We start from the raw sequence: 22,078 nt of genomic DNA on the forward strand, positions 1-22,078 counted from the left end.
TTTTACACTGTTTTTTCCTGAATTCCTTATTTTAGATTAATGTCACCGAATGCCAACACGAATATATAAATGAAGGCAACTTATTTTTTAGTTGTAAATAACTAATCTATTGACGCTCTAAATTAAGAGAAAATAACTAATAATGTAGTTTTGACATCATTTGTGCTTTGGTAGGTTTAATTGCCATAGGCTGTCTTATACTGCTGCTTTGTTATAGATTTTCGACGTAGTTGATGTCGTCTGATCACTCTAAACATGATCTCAAAAACAGGAGTGGGCTTTTTGGGGAGAACAGACCATAGAAAGCTCGTCGTTTCTCTTAATTTTAACAATTACGACATTTTCCAGTGTACTCGGAAGCAGCATTACATCAGTTGACATTGTGACCTCTAGTGGTGAAAATGTATCACCACACTCAGACATGATAAACAGTGGACCACAGGAAAACTTCGGTACTATCTCGACATTTGTTATCCATATCATGTGTGGCTTTTATGAAAATGTTTTTTTCTTAAATGCAAAAGCCATGCATGTAGTTAAATAAGCTATGAAACAATCTAAAAAGAAAATGTGGCGTGCTAGGGTTAAGAAAACTGAACCATATCACATGCCACCTTGACTGGAAGAATCGTAATTACAAAAGTATTCACCCTTTGAAATCAAGACGACATTAAATTAGTACAGAAAGTGAATATACTTGCGTAGCCAATGCAACTTTCAGGACAGTGTCAGCTCTGATGACCACAGATGGGATAAGCTGCTTCTCTCTGCAGCAGTTGTCACCATCAGCACCAGAGCAACCACTGCTGGCACTCTCATAAAAGAAACTTCACTGGGCGACTGACTGTTTGATTGTACCAGATTGTTACTGGACAGTCCACGCCTTCACAGCCCCCCCAAAAACAAGGCTCCCTGTGAATAAACCCAACGGAAATCTACACTCCTTCAGAGTGTTTCTCTGCTTCTCCTTATGCTGAGCTGGACTGATAATGGAGCTGTCTTGTGAATCAGTGAGATATCCTGAGGACAGGAGACCGACCAGCTGCAAGGTAAGCTGTGGGGAATTAATGCAAGAAATCTTTGTGTACAGGAATTCACAAGATTGACTTAAAGCAAATATAGCAATTTACTGTCACTTGCTCATGATGCTTGGCCTGTGTGCATATTGAAATGTGATGCTCTCTGTGTTTTGTGTGTTGAGTTTGTGGAGCTCCATGTGCTGTATGTGCCAGATGACCAGTGGAATGTGAAGCTCAATAAAGTCCCCGCTGAAGCCATAGAGAGCTTCATATCTGCTGGCTTCATCAGGTGAAACTGCTTGAAATGTTTAATTTGATTAAGACATCAAACTCAGATCAGATTAAGATGTAGTGATTCAGTGGTATAAAGTATTCCAGTTCCTCTTCTTAAATAAAAATGACATGTTTCTTTAAAAAATGGAAGTTTAAGTAAAGGTGTTGAAGGTGTCTGAAAGTATATGTATATGCAACATATATGCAGTATAGCTAGTCAAGGTGGTGGGATGTACACTTCGATTGTTTCACTTTTAGAAATGTATCATGAAATTTGGCGCTGTCTAACATCTACATTCTTGATCTGCAAAGTGGCTGTTCAGCTGTCAGATAAAGGCAGTGACAAAAAAAGTACAATATTTGGTGGACTGAAACTTTAAAGTCTCTCAATATCCAAAGACTCAGTATCTCAAAGTCTTCAAAGTACAGCACAGCACATGAGTAAATGCATGCTGTTACTTTCCACCTGTGTCTTGTTTGCTTTTAAAGCTTGATATGATAATTGTGTTGTAATTGAAGCTACTCATAGTTTTTTCTTCAAATTTCAGCAAATACTTATCTTTCCCCCTGATTTTTATTCACACGTTGGGCTGTAACAAGCAACTAAAATCCATCAAAATTCAGATAACAAACTGTTTTATCCTCGCTTTCTTTTGCGCTGTCACGTTTATTTATTTAACCTTTATCTAACCAGAAAAACCTCTTCAGATTAAAAATCACACAGACACACAGACAGACAACACAGAACAAAAACACAGAATAAAAATGTACAGTTCTTAAACAAGCAATATAAAACACAAAATAAGGTTACTACAAAAAAAGTGTGTTAATATATGCAAGAAAAAAAAATAACCGTGACATTGGCACACAGAAGTGCACAAAAATCCTGCAACAGTGCTTTGAAATGGCCGAGAAGAACCAAAGAGTGCAGCTTTCAGTCCTTCTGCAGAAGATTCCACATATAAGGAGCTGCATACATAAATGCACGCTTGCTTAACTCTGTCCGTACCCTCAGTACAGACAATAAAAATGTGTTTCGTGAATGGAGAGCATAGCCATTTTCAATTTTTTGCTTAATGTACACACATTATATGCTGGAAGTAGTACATGACACTGCAAAAGTAGTGTAGAAACATCTATTATGCTCTTATGATCATATGTTGTGTTATTGTTAAGTAATCGAAAATCTCCTTTTCATCACTTTGATGTCAGAGTTTATCCTGATATCACCCTGAAAACTCTGAGGAGTGAGCTGGGAGCTCTCCTTGGCGCTGAGAGGGGCATCGACAAATTCTCCTTCCTGAAATGTGTGGGGCGCAGTTTGGCGCTGGTGAGTGCAGCTGGCTGTTTACTGTGGTTTTCTAGGGCTGGTTTTGTTTCAGCGGGCAGACAGTGGAGAGAAACAATGCAGACAGTTTGATTAACAAGTTCACTATTCAAGCTGTTAACACTAAAGGGTGTAAAGTGTGTGTGAGAGAGAGCGTTTTTACTGCCTTGCCTTTTACAACAACCAAAGTCTTTACTTTTGCAGGTCAAGAGCAAACAGGAGAGGGACCTGAAAGTGAAAACATTCGCTCCACCATATGTATGTAGAATCCATATTTTATATTTGCTTTTAACAGTTGGCATGGTGTCATACATCACTAACAAAAAAAAATCTGGATAATGTAAGTTTAAGAAGTCCAAAAATTAAATAAATTAATTATAAGCAATAGTAATTCAGGTTTTTGAAGTAGCCAAAATGTCTAAAAGCCCCAGTACACTCTTGTGCTCCCAGTTACAGCAGGTACATTACAAATGTACATTGTTACCAAATTGGTCATCTTTATTTGTGTGACCATTAGTTTTCAATTTTGTATTTTTCCCTTAATGTTGTTATGAATGCAAGTGATTTCCTGTTTGTACTCGTCTAATTTATTTGTCAGCCCCGTAGTGCTGCATTATCCACCAGTTAAGCCCCACTAATGTCTTGCTGTCACTTGTCGTCAGGCCCCTCAGCCGGAGCTTTACCTGCTGCCCAGTGTGGAGAGCGACAGCAGCATTTGCTCCCAGTCTCTCACCACAGACACCAGCAGCAGCTCCCCAGACCATCAGACCTATTACCACCCTCCGAAGACATGCAGCCTGCCAGCAGGAACAAAGGAGCCTGTTAAATTCCCCCTCATCCCCCAGTGTTCCCATCAGCCACCTCCCACCCCCAGCCTGGAAGAGGAGGAGGAAGAGGAGGAGGAGGAGGAGGAGGAGGAGGAGGAAGAAGAAGAAGATGAGGAGCAGAGCTATAGTTCTTCAGAGGCAGCAGGAGAAAATGAAGAGGAGGGTCTCTCTTCCAACAAGTCACAATGGGCAGAGCAGGAATGTTGCCCAAGGAAGCCTCTGAATCAAAGGGCACCACAGCCTGTTTCACAGAGTAAAGGTACAACATATGAAGTTTTGCACTGCAGCAAAGAATGCATTACCTGCTTAGGCTGTACACATTGGCAGCCTGACACTTGTGCAGTTATTCCACACGATGAAAGTGAAAGTTTCTGTAACTTAAAGGAGCAGTGTGTAAGATTTACGGGGATTTAGTGGCATCTAGTGGTGAGGACCGAGGATTGCAACCAGCTGAAACTTCTCCCGATTAGGACTCCCTCAGTGTTCTTTGTTTAAGAGGTTTTTACCAGGAGCCAAATTATCTGCAGAGGTCTCTTCCTCTTTAAAATAAATGAACCAGGTGATTTAAACCAGTAAAAGTACTGAATAAAGCAGTTCCACATTACAAATCAGAGTTTCTCTGACGCTGTTCACCATGTCGGAAATGGGCCGCTAGCCAGCACCTGCTAATGTGTGCTCACTTTATTTTTGACACAGACATTCAGGAGGTATTTACCGGGAGAATTATCCGCCGTAGTCTTTTCCTCTCCAAAACAAATGGACCAGGGGTCTAATTTCTAAACACTGTGTACACATATAACAAGGCCCGAAAGAGGCATATGACACTTCCCACGCAAAAGTTATGATCTGTAAAAACAGATTTGATAGGAGAAACTTTGACCTGTGCTTATGGTCATTTAGGAGACTGGAAATTGGCGATGCAGATGGTGAATTGTAGAATTTGACAAATATTTTCTGGTCCATGCCATTTTTGGCTTTTGTCCAAACGTACATTTTAAGTATGGATTCTATGAGACCTCAGGTGATTAAAAAAATTAAAACACTGAATGAAGCAGTTTCATGTTAAAGAAATCTGTTTTTCTGATGCTCTCATTGTGGAGGGGATGCTAACTATGGTGGCCAACAGGAAAATGGAAATGGCCCTTTCTAGAGCCAGTGTTCGGTTTGTCCTTTTTGAGCTAGAAACATGGCGGTCGAACATGGCAATCTCCGTAGACGACGACCTGCTCCCTATGTAGATATAAATGGCTCATTCTAAGACAATGAAAACACAGCCTTCTCTTCAGGTGACTGTATGCTACAGAAAACATACTTATCATAATACATTCCATTTCTGCCAATATATATGTATATACCCCTAAATGCTACAAACTGGACCTTTAAAACAAAGCACTGCTGATATTCACCATGTTTTGGAAGAGATCTTGTCACTTTTGATTCATATCCTTGAGGTAAACATAAAAATGGCAGTTCAGTGTTGTGTATCGTACTTCATCTTCATGGAAAATCCCATTTCAGACAAATGGCAAGAGCACACAAACAAATGATGCATAACAAAGTTTTTATTTGATTTAATGTGAAAATTCCATTTTCATTTTTTAACCAGGAGCTTTTTGCTTTGGTGAAGAAACTTAGTACATCTGTCACCCATTTTTGGCCCTTTTTGAGACTAATCTTCTGGGTCTCACATTACTGCACTGAGCTCTTCAGCTGCCTTATTTCTACAGCTTTACAATGGTGTGAAGCTGATCTTGGTCAGGTGAAGGAGTCACCAGAGAACAAAGACACCTGCCGTCAGAAGCGACAGTACCACAGACAGAGCAGAGCTGCCAGAGATTCAGGAGTCACCCAGTCTTTGGAGGACAGAGATTCAGGCTTCTCCCTCACAGATGGGTACTGTGCAGCATTTCTGAGTGCCGTATTTGTACTCTGCAGTCAATACTAGCACTACCACTGCTGGTTGTTCTAACAGCGTGTGTGCTTGCAGGTTCGGGAAATCAAAAGATGCACATGCACTGAGGTCCGACAGGAATAAACCAACAAGTGGAGTAATGTATAGCTTTTTATATGTGCCAACATTTTTTGACAAAACGTTATTGTCTCAGCATGTCTTCTTCAGTCTTTGCTCTGAAACCTGTGAGAAAGGTTAAGTTTGAAGGATTTTACAGGGCCTTTAAAACAAGCAGGAAATGTCCAGTTTCTTGGAAGTTTTTGGTGTAATGATTAGTCCACATTCCACTGCCAGCAGGTGGGGTAGTGGCATGTGTGAGGTCTTTGGAGTGAACAAAAGAACTGGAACAGGAAGTCCATAAAAACCCATTCAAATGAAGAGTCATGTTGTTGTGTTTATTGCTTGTTTTAAGGTGGCGGAGAGCGCAGCTGTGTTGTCTCGGGCTGTTGGGCTCACCTCTCAGGACTTGGCTGTGGTCACTCAAAAAACAACTGCCTCTGCTGTCTTTCACACAAACAGTAAGCTGTCACTTTGGCCACACACCAACAATTAATTGATCGTAGCATTAGTTCAAGCAGGACATGATGTCAAGCTCAGCTCACATCCCAGCTACATCTTTGCTGCTGCTCTCCCTGCCTCAGGCTTTCCTCGTTTGCACGTGGAAGGGCAGAGAAGTGTGCTCTCTCCACCTTAAGGCTTTCCATGCAGGTGCATGGAAGGGCAGGGAGGTTTGCTCTCTCTGCCTCAGACTTTGCTCATTTGCACATGAAAGGAAAGGCAAAGAGGCCCCACAACAGAGCCATACCGCCAAATATAATACTGCAAATAGAAATAAAGTTTTCTTTGACTAAAGTGGTCCTGACTGAAATGACATTACTTTGGTTAAAATAACTAACACCGTTTGTTTCTGTTAGGAGAGGAACTGATTGAGGAAATCAAGCTGGTGAGGGAGGAGAGAAAGCAGCTGGAGTGGACAAGGCAAGAGTTGTTGAGGAAAGGGAAAGATCTGTTGGCGCAAAACAGACACCGCAGGAACCAAGGTGAGCAACAAAATACGGTTTAATAAAAAGCTAACATCTTACAACGATTTAAGGTAAACCATGCAGGATTGTCAGTTACTGTCTGAAAACACACTTGCCAGCCAAAGTGCAATTAAAAGCCAACATCAGATTTTCCTCGCTATATTTAAGTTTTTTCAGAGCTGTCTCTTGGAGGCCTGCTGCTTATGGTCTGACACCTGGTCATTACCGTTTTATAAAGCGCCAAACTCACCTGAGGGCTGTGGTACACGCACATAAACGTCCCAAACACAGAAAATAAAAAGAAAATATAAAAAATATAGGCAGAGGGCACTTCCACACACTTCTAGTGGGTCATAAGTGATGATAGTATATCTTGAAGTTTGCCCGCAGTTTGTGAACCTAAGAACATAATTGTTTCTTGTGTGCTTTAACAAACCTGCAACATATTACTATTTCAAAGTTAAAACTGGCAGCATTGGCGGCACGTTGGTGCAGTGGTTAGAATTGTCACCTCACAGCAAGAGGCCTCTGGTTTGAACCCAGGGGTGGGGAAGCCCTTCTGTGCAGAGTTTGCATGTTCTCCCCGTGTCAGCGTGGGTTTTCTCCGGGTTCTCGGGCTTCCTCCCACAGTCCAAAGACATGCAGGGTACTTGGTGACTCTAAATTGCCCGTAGGTGTGAATGGTTGTCTGTCTCTATGTGTCAGCCCTGTGATAGTCTGGTGACCTGTCCAGGGTGTACCCTGCCTCTCGCCCAGTGTCAGCTGGGATAGGCTCCAGCCCCCCTGCAACCCCCAACAGGATAAGCGGTTGTGGAAATTAATGAATGAATATTGACTTTTAAGGATAAATACTCGTACAAGAGCTTTGCTTGATAGCTAATGCAGAGTTGTAGAAGACTTAACCCCTGTTGTTTTAACTGTAGCTGTCAGTAAGTTTAAGAAAAAGTAAAATTGTAATTCCTATATTTTTGGATAGAGGGTCAAATTTGTGAAAAGTTACTTAACTCTACTGTTGCTGTTTTGTTTGTTTTCAACATTAAGCACGTGATAGTTGGAAGAAGAAATATTTTGAAACCAAGAAGGCCACTGCACCGTTGGAGGAAAATCTGAGAAACTTACGACAAGAGTTGGAGACATTTTACAACAAACTCCTGCACCAGCTCCAGGCCAGAGATAACCGAGGGAAACCAAGACGACATGGCAGATCTTCCATAAAGGTAAAATCACATTGAGCTGATGTATGTCTGTTTCTGACTTTTATCGATAAGAAGGCAAAAATAATTATTAACTCAGAAGATTCCTTAACTTTATTCGTAAACAGACTGAGTCCAAGTGAGTTGAAGTGGCAATATATTACCATACTTCTACTATAATTGACTTGTGGCAGAAAAAAACTATAAAAGGAAATGACTGATTTGGAAAATCATGAATTTCAGAACGAGCTCATCATTCAGATCATGACAGAGAGCCATGAGATCGACAACCTGAAGAGGAAGATAGAGGATGCTAAGATGAAGCTGGTGACAGAGATAAAGGTAATTTTTTATGAATCTATCCAAATACCTCTATAATAGAAGTAGCTGTTGTTGTACAACTAAGGAAGCTGAGAACTAGTTGGTCAACAGGCATATTTAAAAAACCCATTGATTATCCTTTTCAACAACCTACAGATATTATGTGTGTTAACATACTGTGCTATAAAGACATACATTGTCAGGACTACAGAGCAAATCAGCACATTTGAACAGTAAATATAAAATTATTTGAATGAAAAAATGATTAATTTTATCTTTACATTTAATGTTAAAGGGGGTCTTTTGTTAAGGCATGATCGTCTCATAGCAGTTGTGGAAGATGTATTTAGATCATTTACTTAAGTAAAAGTCGTAATACCGCACTGTGAAAATACTTCACTGGAAGTAAAGGTCCTGCATTCAAAAATGTTCTATCCATCTAAAAGCATTATTAATTATGTTTTTGGATCAATGCTTCTGCTGTGTTACTCTGTTTTGCATTTTACTGCCGTAAATGTTTAAGGCTGAGCTCATTTTAATTCCTTTATATACTACTGGGTGGTTTAATCTAGTGCAATGCATCATGTTCTATAATATCATCATATGTTTGTAGCATCATTGTCTTGTGAGAACCACATATCTGTAAAAGTCAGTGTTTCATAAGCTCAGAAAAACAGCGGTTTTCAGCTTTGCGATGATGCGTTTTCCAGCTCATCTATTTAGTTTTTTACCAGTTTATTTAGGTTAAGTAGTTCAAGAAACAAGTCCTTTCAAATTCATCAAATTTGGGGATACATGGCTTTTTACTGGACTGAAAGCGTATGAAGAAATTATCTTAATAGGAACTAGTAATTAAAGCTGTCATGCAGATGTAGTGAAGTAAAAAGTACATTTGACCTGAGATTTAAAAGTATAAAGTTCCTTTAAAATGTAAATACTTACAGCAAAGTACAAGTATTTTGAATTTGTACTTAAAGATACGGTTGGTAACTTTTATGAAAATAAATTTGTGTCATATTTGCTGAAACTGTCACATGTCCCTTCACCCATCCTGCCTCTAAGAACAGCCAATCGGAGCTGAAGAGTCCCTAACACAGCTGTCAATTATGTCAATTGCTCCGTGTACCACAGCCAAACTGTCAAACAAGGCAGCACTGATCAAATATAAATCAAGTTTCTGTTTCTGCATTGCCTTTTTCTCCCCTCAGATGTTTTTAGAAACATATTTTAGTGTACTGTTTAGCTGTAAAATGAGAAAGTTGGTCCATCTGGTGGGCGGTGCTTAGGGCTTCCATTTGACTGTATTCAACTTGTCAGCCAGGTCACAAACTTTCTCATTTACAGCTAAACAGTACACTAAAATATGTTTCTAAAACATTTGAGGGGAGAAATAGACAATTCATTAACAGAATCTTGATTCATAATGATAAGCCATAATGAAGCCAGTGACATGACTGACTCCTCTACTCTGATTGGTTGTTTCCATTGAGGTGCAATGAGACTATTAGAAGCAGTTTGTAGTCAGCGGAAGATTACTTTTTTCTCAGATTATTATCTCATTCAGTGCTGTGTAGCTATAGAGACAGTTTAAGCAAATGTGAAACACTGTTTTTTTTTTTTTTTTTTTATTAAAGTTACCAACTGTAGCTTTAAGTACAGTACTTGAGTGAATGTACTACATTACATTCCACCACTGCCTAATAGCTGGTGTGCCATCTGATGTATCGTATTAACAACTTGTTTTTTTTTTTGTTGTTGTTGTTTGTTTTTTAATGAATGGCTGCATAGTTGAGGAAACAGGCTGCCACAGAGCTGAGGGCCCTGAAGGCTGAACTGGCCCAGAAGAAGAGCCAGTCCTCTCACCATGGTCCCACGGCCACTCTGGGCTTTGGAAATACCACACGGGAAAGACCTCAAGCTCAAAGCACCTCCATCTAACTTTGAACAAAACTGTTCTCTGGCTTTAACTTTGCTGGGACAGCATTAGATCTTGATGTTATACAGCTGTACTTTCTACATATCATACTACTTTGTACCAGAGTTTTGTATTTTTGTGCTGTTGCTTTTTCTGCGTTTTATTATTACTTCATGTTTGATGTGATCTGATTTGTTCACAATGTTAATTCTGTTGACTTCTCAGATTTCTCAGGTGCTGTAATCTTGTTAGGAATGAAACTCAAATGTTTAGCTGGTTATGTAACTTCAGTAATTTGCAGATTCATCAGAAAATATTTATTTATGAAAAGCATAAAGTGCAAAGATCTCAGTAAGCCCAGTATCGGTCAGACAAAATTACTGTTGGTGTCACATTAAAAAGATTGGTTGTCTTTTTTTTTTTCAGAGAACCACAATTATTTCAGTTTGCACAGAGGAATGTCTGAGACATCACCACATTCAGTAACAACAGCAGTAAAAGACACAGTAAAATCTTAAGTGCAAGTATGCATCCTTGAACAGAAGGACGCCACACCCCATTACTGCTACAAAGGGATACATTGACTTAGCAACAATCAGGAGGGGTGATGGAAATTTATGCAGCAGTGTTAAGTGTATCCCAGCTAGCATCCTAAGAGTGCATTCCACATCATCGCAGACTGCTGCCTGGCGACTGGTTCATCGCTGTAGTCTAGGATGTTGCCATTCCACATGCCAATGCCCCTCAAACCCTTAGATTTCACTGATTCCGCCTTTGGACAAATACTCTGTGGGTCATCGTACCAAACCTGATGCATCTGTCCTTGCAGGTCCTGTGGAAAAACAGGGTATATGAAGAAATCCTGAAATTAAATTTAATGCCTTTTAAGACCCTTTCCATAAAATTTTAAGACCTCATGTCAACTGTCATAGTAATAGGATGTCATAAAAAAATCAATACCATAGTATATGATAAAAAAGTCATAGTATAACAGCTGTCATAAAAAAGTCATTTAAAGTCATAATGTAGTATGTCATAAAAAGATCATAAAGTCACAGTATAGTATGTCATAAAAAAATGCAAAAAAGTCAGTATATATAGTGTGTCGTAAAAAAAAAGGTCACAAAAAAGTAATTTATTATATGTCGTCAAAAATTGCAACAAAACATCATGGTATAATATGATGTCAAAATTCCAGAAAAAACATAATTGTATAGTATGTTGTCAAAAATTGCCGAAAAAAGCCCCATCATTATTTAGTATGTTGTCAAAAATTGAAACAAAACATCATAGTATAGTATGTTGTCAAAATTTTCAAAAAAGTCATAGTAAAGTATGTCGTCAAAAATCACACCAAAAAAAGTCATAGTATGTTGTCAAAAATTGCATCAAAACATCATAGTATAGTATGTTGTCAAAATTTTCAAAAAAGTCATAGTAAAGTATGTCGTCAAAAATCACACCAAAAAAAGTCATAGTATGTTGTCAAAAATTGCATCAAAACATCATAGTATAGTATGATGTCAAAAATCCCGAAAAAAAGGTCATAATAAGGTATGCTGTCAAAATCGCGAAAAAACGCCATATGTCATCAAAAATTGCGAAAAATCTTCATAGTATAATATGTCCTCAAAAATTGCTAAAAACTGTCATAGTTTAGTGTGTCATCAAAAATTGCGTCAAAACGTCATGGTATGGTATGTCGTCAAAAATCCAGAAAAAAAAGTCATAGTATAGTATGTTGTCAAAAATTGCAAAAAATCTTCATAGTATAGTATGTCGTCAAAAATCGCACCAAAAAAAAGTCATAGTATAGTATGTTGTCAAAAATTGCATCAAAACATCATAGCATAGTATGATGTCAAAAATCCTGAAAAAAGGTCATAATAAGGTATGCTGTCAAAATCGTGAAAAAACATCATAGTATAGTATGTCCTCAAAAATTGCTAAAAAATGTCATAGTTTAGTATGTCGTCAAAAATTGCATCAAAACGTCATAGTATAGTATGATGTCAAAAATCCAGAAAAAAAGGTTGTAATAAAGTATGTCCTCAAAAATCACAAAAAAAGGTCATAGTATTGTATGTCGTAAAAAATTGCGAAAAAGGTCATGGTTTAGTATGTCGTCAAAAATTGCAGTAAAGTGTCATAGTATGGTCTGTCATCAAAAATCACAAAAAAACGTTATAGTATAGTATGTCGTCAAAAAATGTGAAACATCATCAGTCAAAAATTGCGAAAAAACGTCATGGTATGGTATGCCTTCAAAAATCCCCAAAAAATGTCATAGTAAAGTATGTCGTCAAAAATTGCAAAAAAAAAACATCATGGTTTAATATGTCGTCAAAAATTGCATCAAAACATTTTAGTATAGTATGATGTCAAAAATCCAGAAAAAAAGGTCATAATAAAGTATGTCGTCAAAAATCACAAAAAAAACCATCATAGTATAGTATGTCATCAAAAATTGTGAAAAATCGTCATAGTTAAGTATGTTGTCGAAAATTGCAACAAAATGTCATAGTATGGTCTGTCATCAAAAGTCACAAAAAAACGTTATAGTATTGTATGTCGTCAAAAATGGCCAAAAAAAAAAGTCATAGTATAGTATGTCATCAGAAATTGCGGGAAAACGTCACAGTTTAGTATGTCGCCAAAAATTGCATCAAAACGTCATAGTATAGTATGATGTCAAAAATCCAGAAAAAAGGTTGTAATAAAGTATGTCGTCAAAAATTGCAAAAAAAGGTCATAGTTTAGTATGTCGTCAAAAATCGCAACAAAGTGTCATGTATTGTGTGTCATCAAAAATCCAGAAAAAATGCCATAGTATAGTATGTCGTCAAAAATCGCAAAAAAAAGTCAGTATAGTATGTCGTCAAAAATTGCAAAAAATGTGATAGTATAGTATGTCGTCAAAAATTGCAAAAAAACATCATAGTATGGCATTCTTGTCAAAACTCCTGGAAAACGTCATAGTAAAGTATGTCATCAAAAATCACGAAAAAATGTCATAGTAAAGTATGTCATCAAAAATTGCTAAAACACGTCATAGTTTAATATGTCATCAAAAGTTGCAAAAAAAACGTCGGGGGCGTCGGTGGCTTAGTGGTAGAGCAGGCGCCCCATGTACAAGCCCCATGTTGCCGCAGCGGCCCGGGTTTGACTCCGTCATAAATGTCATAAATGTCATAAAAAATGGTATTAATCTCACAGTATAGAATGTCATAAAAATTCATTTAAAAAAGCCCAGTAGTTTCTCGTGAAAAAAAAAAATTATAATAAAAGGCATAGTATAGTATGGCATAAAAAATGTTATTGAAAAAAAGCAAATGTATAGTATTTCATAAAAATGTCATAAAAAAATCATACAAAGTCAAAAATCTTAATCATCAAGTCACTGTATAGTTTGTCACAAAAAATTAATTTAAAAAAGTCAACGAATAGTATGCTATCAAAAAATGTTATAAAAAAAGTTCCTCTACAGTATTTCATTTAAATGTCACAAACAAATCATGAATTTCATAGTGTAGTATGTCACTGTATAGTATGTCACAAAAATATGAAAAAGTCAAAGTGTAGTATGTCGTAAAAATTTAATTACCAAAGTAATTGTATAGTATGTCATGGTATAGTACGTTATATAGTATGTCAGATTCCATTTAAAAAAGTCAATGTACAGTATGCCTAAAAAATGTCATTAGAAATGTCATAGCACAGTCTGTTTTAATGTATGTAAATGTTTTTATGTCTGTAAATGTTTTTTTAGGTATGCCATAAACTTGTCATAAAAAAGACATTGTATAGTATGACATAATCTAATGTGTGCCAAAAAAAGAAATAATTCATGAGATGTTGCTAAACAATAAAACATCTAACCAAAACACAGTTGTATATTTTAAGACAAATTAACACAGAATTAGAGCATAAAACATATCGCTATGCTAAAGACAGCACCTTGTAGTTGAAGTAAGGAGCTTTCTGCTTGTCGTCCCAGAGCCTGCCAGACAATGAGCTGTTGACCTGCGTCATGATCCACTTGTATGTTTTCTGTTTTCCGGCTGCATCACTGCAGGGAGCTCCACGGAAAGGAACTTTCTCTAGAGAACATACTCCCTCCTGGTATGGGACAAGACGTCGAGGAATATCTGTGTGAATAATTGATAGCAGTAGCATGCGTTGCCTTCAATAATATTTTTCAAGATGGTAAAAAAACGACTTAAGAAATCGCAGGGGAATGAGTCACATATTCATCTGTGTATATCTTTTGTATCTGTATTTTATACACAAAGGCAATTTCACATGCTTTACATAATGCATTAAACCATAAGGCTGGTATTATTTTAATCTTTTTCTTGTTGTCATTAAATCTTGTGAAAGTACAGACACAATGCTTCAGTCTGTCTTTTAATACTTTCTGACTTCCCTGCCCTGTCTGAAGCATTTACTGGGGACTATTTTGAGCAGCATATAAATACTCATTAAGTGCTTCAGTGGGTAGTTATAGCAGCAGTAGTCACAATGACAACACTACCATGAGGCTGATGGTGATGTCCCAAGTATCACTGGACAAATTAAAGTTTTGACCAGAAGATGGCGCTAGATTAAACGTTAAAGGATCACAAAAGTCAGTAGGAGTCATCCTTCGAGGACCATGGCTAAAAATATAGCTTACCAGACTAAAAACACTCAACAACTAACATTTTAACTGTACACACACATCCGACCTGGGAAAAGTTGAGGCATGGGTAGTCATAGCCATACCACGGCACTCCCATCACCAGCTTCTTTGGATCGATCTTCAGACTCAAAAACTGGTCATAACCTTAAAAGAAAGGTAGGAGGCATTTTACATGGTGGTGATGAGTAGCTTTGTATTGACAAGCTGATTCATTCTCAGTCAGTACTTAACAACTGGACAACAAACCATTCAGTGTTTGAGAGAGTGGGGCATTTGCCATCGCAATACAGTCCCCCATGATCTGGCTCTGTTCATCATAGGACATCACAAACACCAGGTCACAGGATTCAGCGATGGCAACGTAGTCATAGCAGCGCTTGTCGATACAATTTGGTGACCAGGCAACGTCAAATGAGACCTTAAGATCAGGACAAGGTAAATAAAACATTGAGAACATTCAGGTTAGGGAATGCTTACAGCCCCTCATTCATCATTTTCTTGTCTGGCTAATTCCTATTTAGGGTGATGAAGGGATTTGAGGCTTGTCAAGGATCCATTAGGGAAACAGAAAAGGGTATCGGGCTAACCCAAGCTGCATGTTTTATTGGAGAACTTTATCAAAACATTGTTCACCTGTGAACCTGGGATCTCCCTGTGGAATGCCTCAGTGGTCTCTTTGACCAGGGCTGTCAAAGCATAGTACTCCGGCGAGCCCTCGTCCACCGCTTGCTCGATGTCGATGTTGATTCCATCCATATATTGAATCTTGGCCAAGCTGACCCTCTCTGCTATCCATGCCGTCCTGTTTTGTTGTTCCATAATGTAGGAGAGGGGAACGTCACCTTTACCCACCAACAAGGGAAGAGAGATGGACATGAACGGCAAGGAGCAAGAAGAAGCATTACAATTTATTTAATATTTGATTGGCTAAAAATAAGTAACCTTTTTGACAAGGGGATTCATTCCCTTGGTGACATTTTTGGGGACAGGGGCCTATACTCCTTTGAAGAACTCACATTCCGGTTTAATTTACAACATTCCACTTTTTATTTCTACTTGCAGCTAAGAACAGCCATGAAAACATATGGTGTACCTTGGCAAGGTCCACTGGAGGAGCACTCTTTGATCAAGCTTTTGCGTCAGGCCCGGGAATCAAGAAAAATTGTATCTAAACCATATCGCTATTTCCTAGAAAAATCATATGTTACTCTGCCAGTCAATGCGTCTTGGCGGGCAGATATCCCTGACCTGGATCCCGACTTCAGCTGGGATGGTGTCTGGGATACAGTTAAACAGTCATCCAGAAATCCTGACCACCAACAGATCCATCTAAATTTCATTCACCGTACATATATGACTCCTTGTAAACTTTACAGTATGAAACTTAAAGATAATCCGAACTGTACATTATGTTTTACAGGCACAGCAGGTACCTTTTTCCACATGATTTGGGAATGCCCAGGTGTTGCTAATTTTTGGAAAATGGTGCAGGGAGTACTGTCCTCGTTAATGTCCATTCCTATCCCCTGGTCCCCATCTGTTTTTATTTTAAATGATCCCTCTCAACTGAAACTTCCAAAATTCCCAAAGCGCGTGTTTCTGGCTGGCCTGACTGCAGCTATAAAGATGGTTGCAACAAGGTGGATACCTCCCCACATATTAACTCGACGACAGTGGCTGCTTAATTTCATAGATGTTGTGCTTCTGGAAATGTCCATAGCACGCGTCCATGGGGCAAGGGAGGAGGTGACAATGTGCTGGGCTCGAACAGTGGAGGCTCTCAAAGGCCTTTTGGTGTGAGCCCCCCCCCCAGGACACACAGTCCTGTTTATATGCAGTCGTGCATACTTGGATTTACGTGCCCCTACATGTCATTTATCACATAAAATATGGAAAAGTGAAACAGCTGAACTGCTTTTACTTCTTTTCTCGTTTGCTTCAAAACAGATTTTTGTTTTTTTTAGTTTTCTAGCAGTGGCAGACTGGTTCAACTGTGCAAACCCTGCCTTGCTTTCACTCCTTTAGCAACGTTCTTGAAAAGGTCGACTCAGCTTTGCGATATTTCCGCATATCCAAAAACCTGTTGATATCCAAGTCTTTCATAATGTTTAAAACTCAGTGTGTTTCTTCTTCCAACTAGAGATGTGGGCTTTTTTTGGGCATGCATCTCTACCCCACAGGCTTCTTGGTTTGTGTACACCACACTGGGCTGGACATAAAAAGGCAAAAGATCGCTGCGGTCGCAAATTGCGGTGAGAACTCCAATTGAGATGTATATTTTGAATGCGCTGTATACACATCCAAAGAATGCTCCTAAAACCCAAATAATATCAACATATCCTGCGTCATAATCTTATAATGCTTCATATTCGGATTTATAGTGGATAATAGTGTGCATGTAAACATGGTCAGTGAATATCTCATACAGCATTGTATCACATCAACCTCTGACATTTATAAAACCACCGTGAGTCATGCTACAGTGAGGAGAGAAATTGACTCTACCTTTAAGTACAACCCGTGCTCCTTTGGAATGAGCGTAACACATGAGCTCGGCATCATATTTTCCAAACGTTGCCACTGTGGTCACCATGCTCCAGTTGTACGACTTCCATGTTTTTCCGCCCACGTCAAACACAAACACCTGAAGAAAATAAAACACACAAAGGTCACAGAGGCACAGGACTCTGAGATTAACTGCAAACTACATTCATACTCACTCTACAGTTTTTTTTTTACCAATTTTTTTTTATTAGGTAATAAATTCCCCAAAACTGAAACATGTAACAGACTGTGTAGTTTCAGTCAGTCTTACTTCTCTCTATACTGCCAAAAAAAGTACCCAAACTATTAGTAACAAATCAGGGCTGAAGATGTTGAGAGTAATAACCATTATTTGGATTATTGCAGCATGTATTGATTATTCTTCATGAGTTAAATAATAGTTTAGTCTAGCCTGAAAAATGTCCCAGATGTTAAATATCCATCAAAGGTTACCAAAACCCAAAGTGATGTCTTACAGTCTGACAAGGCCTGAAAATATCAAAAGTAAAATGCAAGCCATGTTTGGTACTTGAAAGTTGGCTAGAATGATTAGTTGACTATTGACAGAACAGGTTTTCCATGACTGTGGAAAGTCTGTACTGAATCTGCCTTTGATTGATTTTCTAATGACTGACCAGTGGGTTAAGGCAGTGGTCCCAACTGGTGGGTCGTGGTCCAAAGGTGGGTCATGGGGCCATTCTGAATGGATTGCAGGTGGCTCGCAAACGTGTCAAGTTTGTGCAAAACACACTTTACTTTAAATTACAGTGAATTTCCGGTACAGAGCTTTTATTTTGAAGTGCTTTTTCCTGCTGTGCAATGAGTAAATAATGGACAACTACTTGACAGAGACAGCAAACTAGCTCAACGACATGGCCAAACACAAGTATGATGCTGAATGTATTAAATTGTGTGAACCTTGAACTTACTGACTGGACCAGTTGGGAACCACTGGGTTAAGGGGGTGGTGATGCATTTAACTGATGATGTGTATGAATCTGTTAGCTGCTAACAGGCAAAGAAATGTGCTGCTTTTCCATCTAATTACGTCCCTTTCACTTAAGTTAGCTCAGCACAGTTGATTGCCGATCTTTTATCATTGACACCCTGTGCTATTATTCTCCAATTACTACAAACACACATTCAGCTGACCAAGCATTTGCAAACATCGTCCCCATGGTCAGAAAAAAAACATGATCAAAATACTGTAGCATCTTTGGGAGAGAAGCAGCGCTACTGGGCAAAGGTTAGTGTAGTAAACACAAGGAAATTGTGTGACTGATGTTTCATTTTGCATTTGTGAAAAATACTGGTAAATTTTAAATAACACTTTTGTTTCCACAGAGCTGCATGGAAGAATGTCTGCAAGTCAAACCAGTGAGCAACCAGATGATATCAGGGCTCTAACTGGAATGCAGCTCTTACAAATGTTATTAGTTTCATCTGTTTGTCAAGTCCAATACACTCCTGTGAGAAGGGTCTATTAGCAGTATATGTCAACTGTAACATATTAAACACTGATGACTGTACAGCTACCAAAGGGGTATTTACATTAGCATTCTGATATGTGAGTTTTGAAGCAACCTGAGTCATCTAACAGAAGTCCAAAAGGCCAAATGTGCCCAAAAAGGGGAACTTTCTCAAACATCATGAGACCTTAAAACAAACACAGCAGGCTGAATGCACAAGGAGGAACTACAGTCCCATGTGAAACTTAAAACAGAAACAACAGTAGAAAAGTTCAACAGATATTACTTTCTGCCATGCAGCTGATTCATCTGTAACAGTGTACAATGTATCCCCTTTTTAAGGTTAACATAAGTCAAAGGATGCCTTGATACTCTGCACCTGCAATATTACAAAAATAACCTCAAAATAAGCCAATTAAAAACCCATTAACTCCCAGCTAACCAACAGAGAGGGGTCTGGGAGGTCATAAGACTCTTCTAGTTTCAACCTGCTTCTTCTTTAAGCACCTCCTCTTGTACAGAAAGCCCTAAATAGGCTCGGACTGAGCTAGATTGCTAACTCCCTCGTTAACTATTTGCCTCCATGAACACTGCAATTATCTGCTGCTGGTTTATTGGAGGTTCCCAGCAACAGCCGGAGACAGAGCAGGGATGCAGCCTTTGTCAATTACGCCCCAAAGCTGTGGAACACACTACCTATAGATATCAGGGAAGCTAGCTCATTTAATATTTTTAAAAGAAGGCTAAAAACACACCTGTTCACTTTAGCCTTTAACTTGCTCTGACTTTCCTGTAACAGATCTGAAACTCTTTCTTTTTACGCTTCATGCTGCTGCAACTTGACTTTATGATTTATAGTTTCACAGCGCTATGATTTTGTGATCATCGTAGTGCCCTGTTTGTCTGTTTTATGTTCATCCTGTCCATTTTCATGTGAAGCACTCAGTGTTTATACTTCCCCTAATTGTAAAGCACTTTGTGCTGCATTGACTGATTATTATATTATCATTATTGACCTGAGCTGTTGTTTCAGTGACAGAGGTCATGGCAGCAAGTCCAAGAAGTTACTGATCTCGTATTCCAAGATGAGGAAGCAGATAACTTTGACCCAGTGAGGACAGCGTTTGATGGTTGTAAAGGTTATAAAGGGTTATATTATATTATATCATGTCACGTTATTCTTCTGTGTTTGTTATTGTGTAGTTGTTTGGCTGTAACTTTTTGTGTGCTGCTGTCTTGACCAGGTATACCTTGTAAATATGGGTTAAATAAATAAAATAAAATAAAATTATAAACCCCACAGCTGCAGAACGTTTCTTGCAACTTCCAGTTTGAATAAAACATATCTTAATCATTATGGCTGTTGTATTTTGATGTCTTAGTTAAAACTGGGCATGATATTAATTTTGTTTTCCATAAATGAAACAAAAAAACCACCCTTCCTGCTCTCTGGAACATTAATTACAGAAGAACCACCTTTTTAATTTAGGTATAATTTAATTTAAATCTGTGGTTTAATCTTTGAGTATGTGGGTAAAGGGTTAAATGCTTCTGTCTTAGTGATGTAGTGTACAGGTAGGTGGAGGTTCAACACCATCATGTTTACGTGTTAAAACCGTTAAAACAAACAGACTGCTGTACCTCAAAGTCTCTCTCCTCCCGGATCTGCTGGCAGAGCTCCGGTCTCTCACACGGACACGCGCTGGCCCTGCACACCAGGACGATGGAGGACAAAAAAATCAGAAGAAAGGAGGACATTTTTAAACCAAGGAGGAAGTTTGAGCTGAGAGAAGTCAGCGCAGTCGGACTCTTGCTACTGTAAACAAATCACATTAGTCTCATGACTGCTGTACGGTGGCTGACACGAGCCAAGCTTCATCAAATTCGCTTTACCAACACGCTGTTCTAAATTAAAAAAAAAAAAAAAAAAATAGCAGTTAAATCCCATTGAACATGAGTAAAAACACGTATTGCGAATTAGACTGTCAGGGGAGGTTAAACTAAACCTGGAGTAAATATTGACAGGTTTCTGTGTATAGGGTTTCATGTCAGGAGGAGGTGAATTAGCATGCAGGTGGGAGAAGTGTTCCTACAGGGCTTTCTACCAGAAAGGTATTTCTTGGTTGGGTTTTTAGTCCAGTCATACGGAAGCATATTGCAATCTGTTTTATTGAGTAATTTTTTTCTGTTTTCGGAGTATTTTTTTCTGAGTTAAGAGAGCAATAGAACAACAGACGCTTACATTCCTTTCTTGAGAGCTCAATATAATGGAAGTGAACATGACCCGCTTGTTTAGTTTAATCCAGTTTTACTTTGTTTTGGGGTATGTGTCCAACTGATTCTGGAGAAACACTGCAATGTCCAGCAGATCTGAATGGGCTTTTTGTCTGAATAACCGCAAAGTCTTAAGGTACCTGCGTGAAGTCGACAAACTAATGATAACACCATCTATATGACTTAAAGACGAGTATCACCCAGTGTCTCAAACCCAAAACAAATTAAACTGGATTAAACTAAACAAGCGGGTCATGTTTGCTTCCATTATATTGAGCTCTCAAGAAAGGAATGAAAGCGTCTGTTGTTCTATTGCTCTTAACTCAGAAAAAAATACTCAGAAAAACAAAAACAAAAAAATACCACGAAACAAACAAAAACATCAACAAAATTACTCCGAAAAACAGAAAAAATTATTCAATAAAACAGATTTTTTTTATTTGTCAAGTGAGTGCAATATGCTTCCGTACAGTCAATCTGTGGATTGACCCAGGGAAAACTGCTTAAGTAATCATTCAAGGTTTTATGTGATCCTTAAAGACACTAGCCTAAATAACATGTTAAAAGTATACCAAAATCAGATGGGCCGATAAGGGTCTCAATACAATCAACCAGTTATTTAATGGAACAGAATTCAAATCATTTTCCCAACTTCAAAGACAGTTTGCACTCGCACCAAGTGATTTGCACAGGTGCTTCCAAATACGACACTATATCACAAGTCATAAAGAAAGAGAGACAGTCAGCAAAAGCCCAAATCAAATAGAAGAATATTTAATCGGTATCGCAGAATAATGCCTTCCAAATAAAAAAAAAACATTTATCTCATATATACAAAAGACTTGTTAATGATGTCACACAAAATACCTGGAACATTAAGAAAAAAAATGGGAGCTGACGATAATATATGGGAAGATCTGTGTGCAAACTGTCATAAAGGAATCAGAATTCAATTATGGAAAGAGTTTGATTGGAAAATAAAAATCAGATACTTTAATACCCCCCTCATCATCTCGTCATACATGAAAGAATCCTCAGTGGCATTGTGTTGGAGAAATTGTGGAAAAATTGGGGATCACATGCATATTTTTTGGGACTGCCCAATAATTTAGGGGCTCTGGGGGAGTGTTAGGAAAGAAATTGATAAAATCATGGCGGTAGATGTCCCACCAGACGAACTAATATTTCTGTTAGGAGTTATACCTAAAGATAGATATAGCACGGATCAGAGGTATATACTGAGGATACTCATACTGATTTTC

General features: G+C 38.4%; 2 protein-coding genes across 2 annotated transcripts; one reads left to right on the top strand and one right to left on the bottom strand.

Annotated features, from left to right (window-relative positions):
- The first annotated feature begins 48 nt into the window (after positions 1-48).
- On the top strand, positions 49-10,271 carry spata1 (spermatogenesis associated 1). Its single transcript, XM_049587466.1, has 12 exons — positions 49-1,049; positions 1,202-1,308; positions 2,505-2,622; positions 2,824-2,877; positions 3,282-3,705; positions 5,174-5,339; positions 5,434-5,494; positions 5,810-5,915; positions 6,312-6,437; positions 7,461-7,636; positions 7,856-7,954; positions 9,722-10,271. Exons 1-12 carry the CDS (start codon positions 990-992, stop codon positions 9,869-9,871), a joined length of 1,647 nt encoding a protein of 548 aa, XP_049443423.1. The 5' UTR covers positions 49-989; the 3' UTR covers positions 9,872-10,271.
- Positions 10,143-20,385, bottom strand: ctbs (chitobiase, di-N-acetyl-). Its single transcript, XM_049587468.1, has 7 exons — positions 20,184-20,385; positions 17,035-17,173; positions 15,163-15,371; positions 14,776-14,947; positions 14,576-14,673; positions 13,806-13,967; positions 10,143-10,680 (listed from the first exon to the last, which is right to left on the bottom strand). Exons 1-7 carry the CDS (start codon positions 20,298-20,300, stop codon positions 10,492-10,494), a joined length of 1,086 nt encoding a protein of 361 aa, XP_049443425.1. The 5' UTR covers positions 20,301-20,385; the 3' UTR covers positions 10,143-10,491.
- Between the last annotated feature and the right edge of the window lie 1,693 nt (positions 20,386-22,078).

Source organism: Epinephelus fuscoguttatus, linkage group LG10 (assembly GCF_011397635.1).
Source record: "Epinephelus fuscoguttatus linkage group LG10, E.fuscoguttatus.final_Chr_v1".
In the NCBI taxonomy this organism is placed as follows: Eukaryota; Metazoa; Chordata; class Actinopteri; order Perciformes; family Serranidae; genus Epinephelus; species Epinephelus fuscoguttatus.

Bases quoted from the DNA above. Each gene is read 5' to 3' on its own strand.
- spata1 (XM_049587466.1), top strand. From the start codon at position 990: ATGGAGCTGTCTTGTGAATCAGTGAGATATCCTGAGGACAGGAGACCG. The intron at 1,309-2,504 runs GTGAAACTGCTT...CTTTGATGTCAG, and splicing joins ATATCTGCTGGCTTCATCAG to AGTTTATCCTGATATCACCC. The intron at 2,878-3,281 runs GTATGTAGAATC...ACTTGTCGTCAG, and splicing joins AAACATTCGCTCCACCATAT to GCCCCTCAGCCGGAGCTTTA.
- ctbs (XM_049587468.1), bottom strand. From the start codon at position 20,300: ATGTCCTCCTTTCTTCTGATTTTTTTGTCCTCCATCGTCCTGGTGTGC. The intron at 17,174-20,183 runs GTACAGCAGTCT...TATTTTCTTCAG, and splicing joins GGGAGGAGAGAGACTTTGAG to GTGTTTGTGTTTGACGTGGG. The intron at 14,674-14,775 runs GTTTGTTGTCCA...CTTTCTTTTAAG, and splicing joins ACTCTCTCAAACACTGAATG to GTTATGACCAGTTTTTGAGT.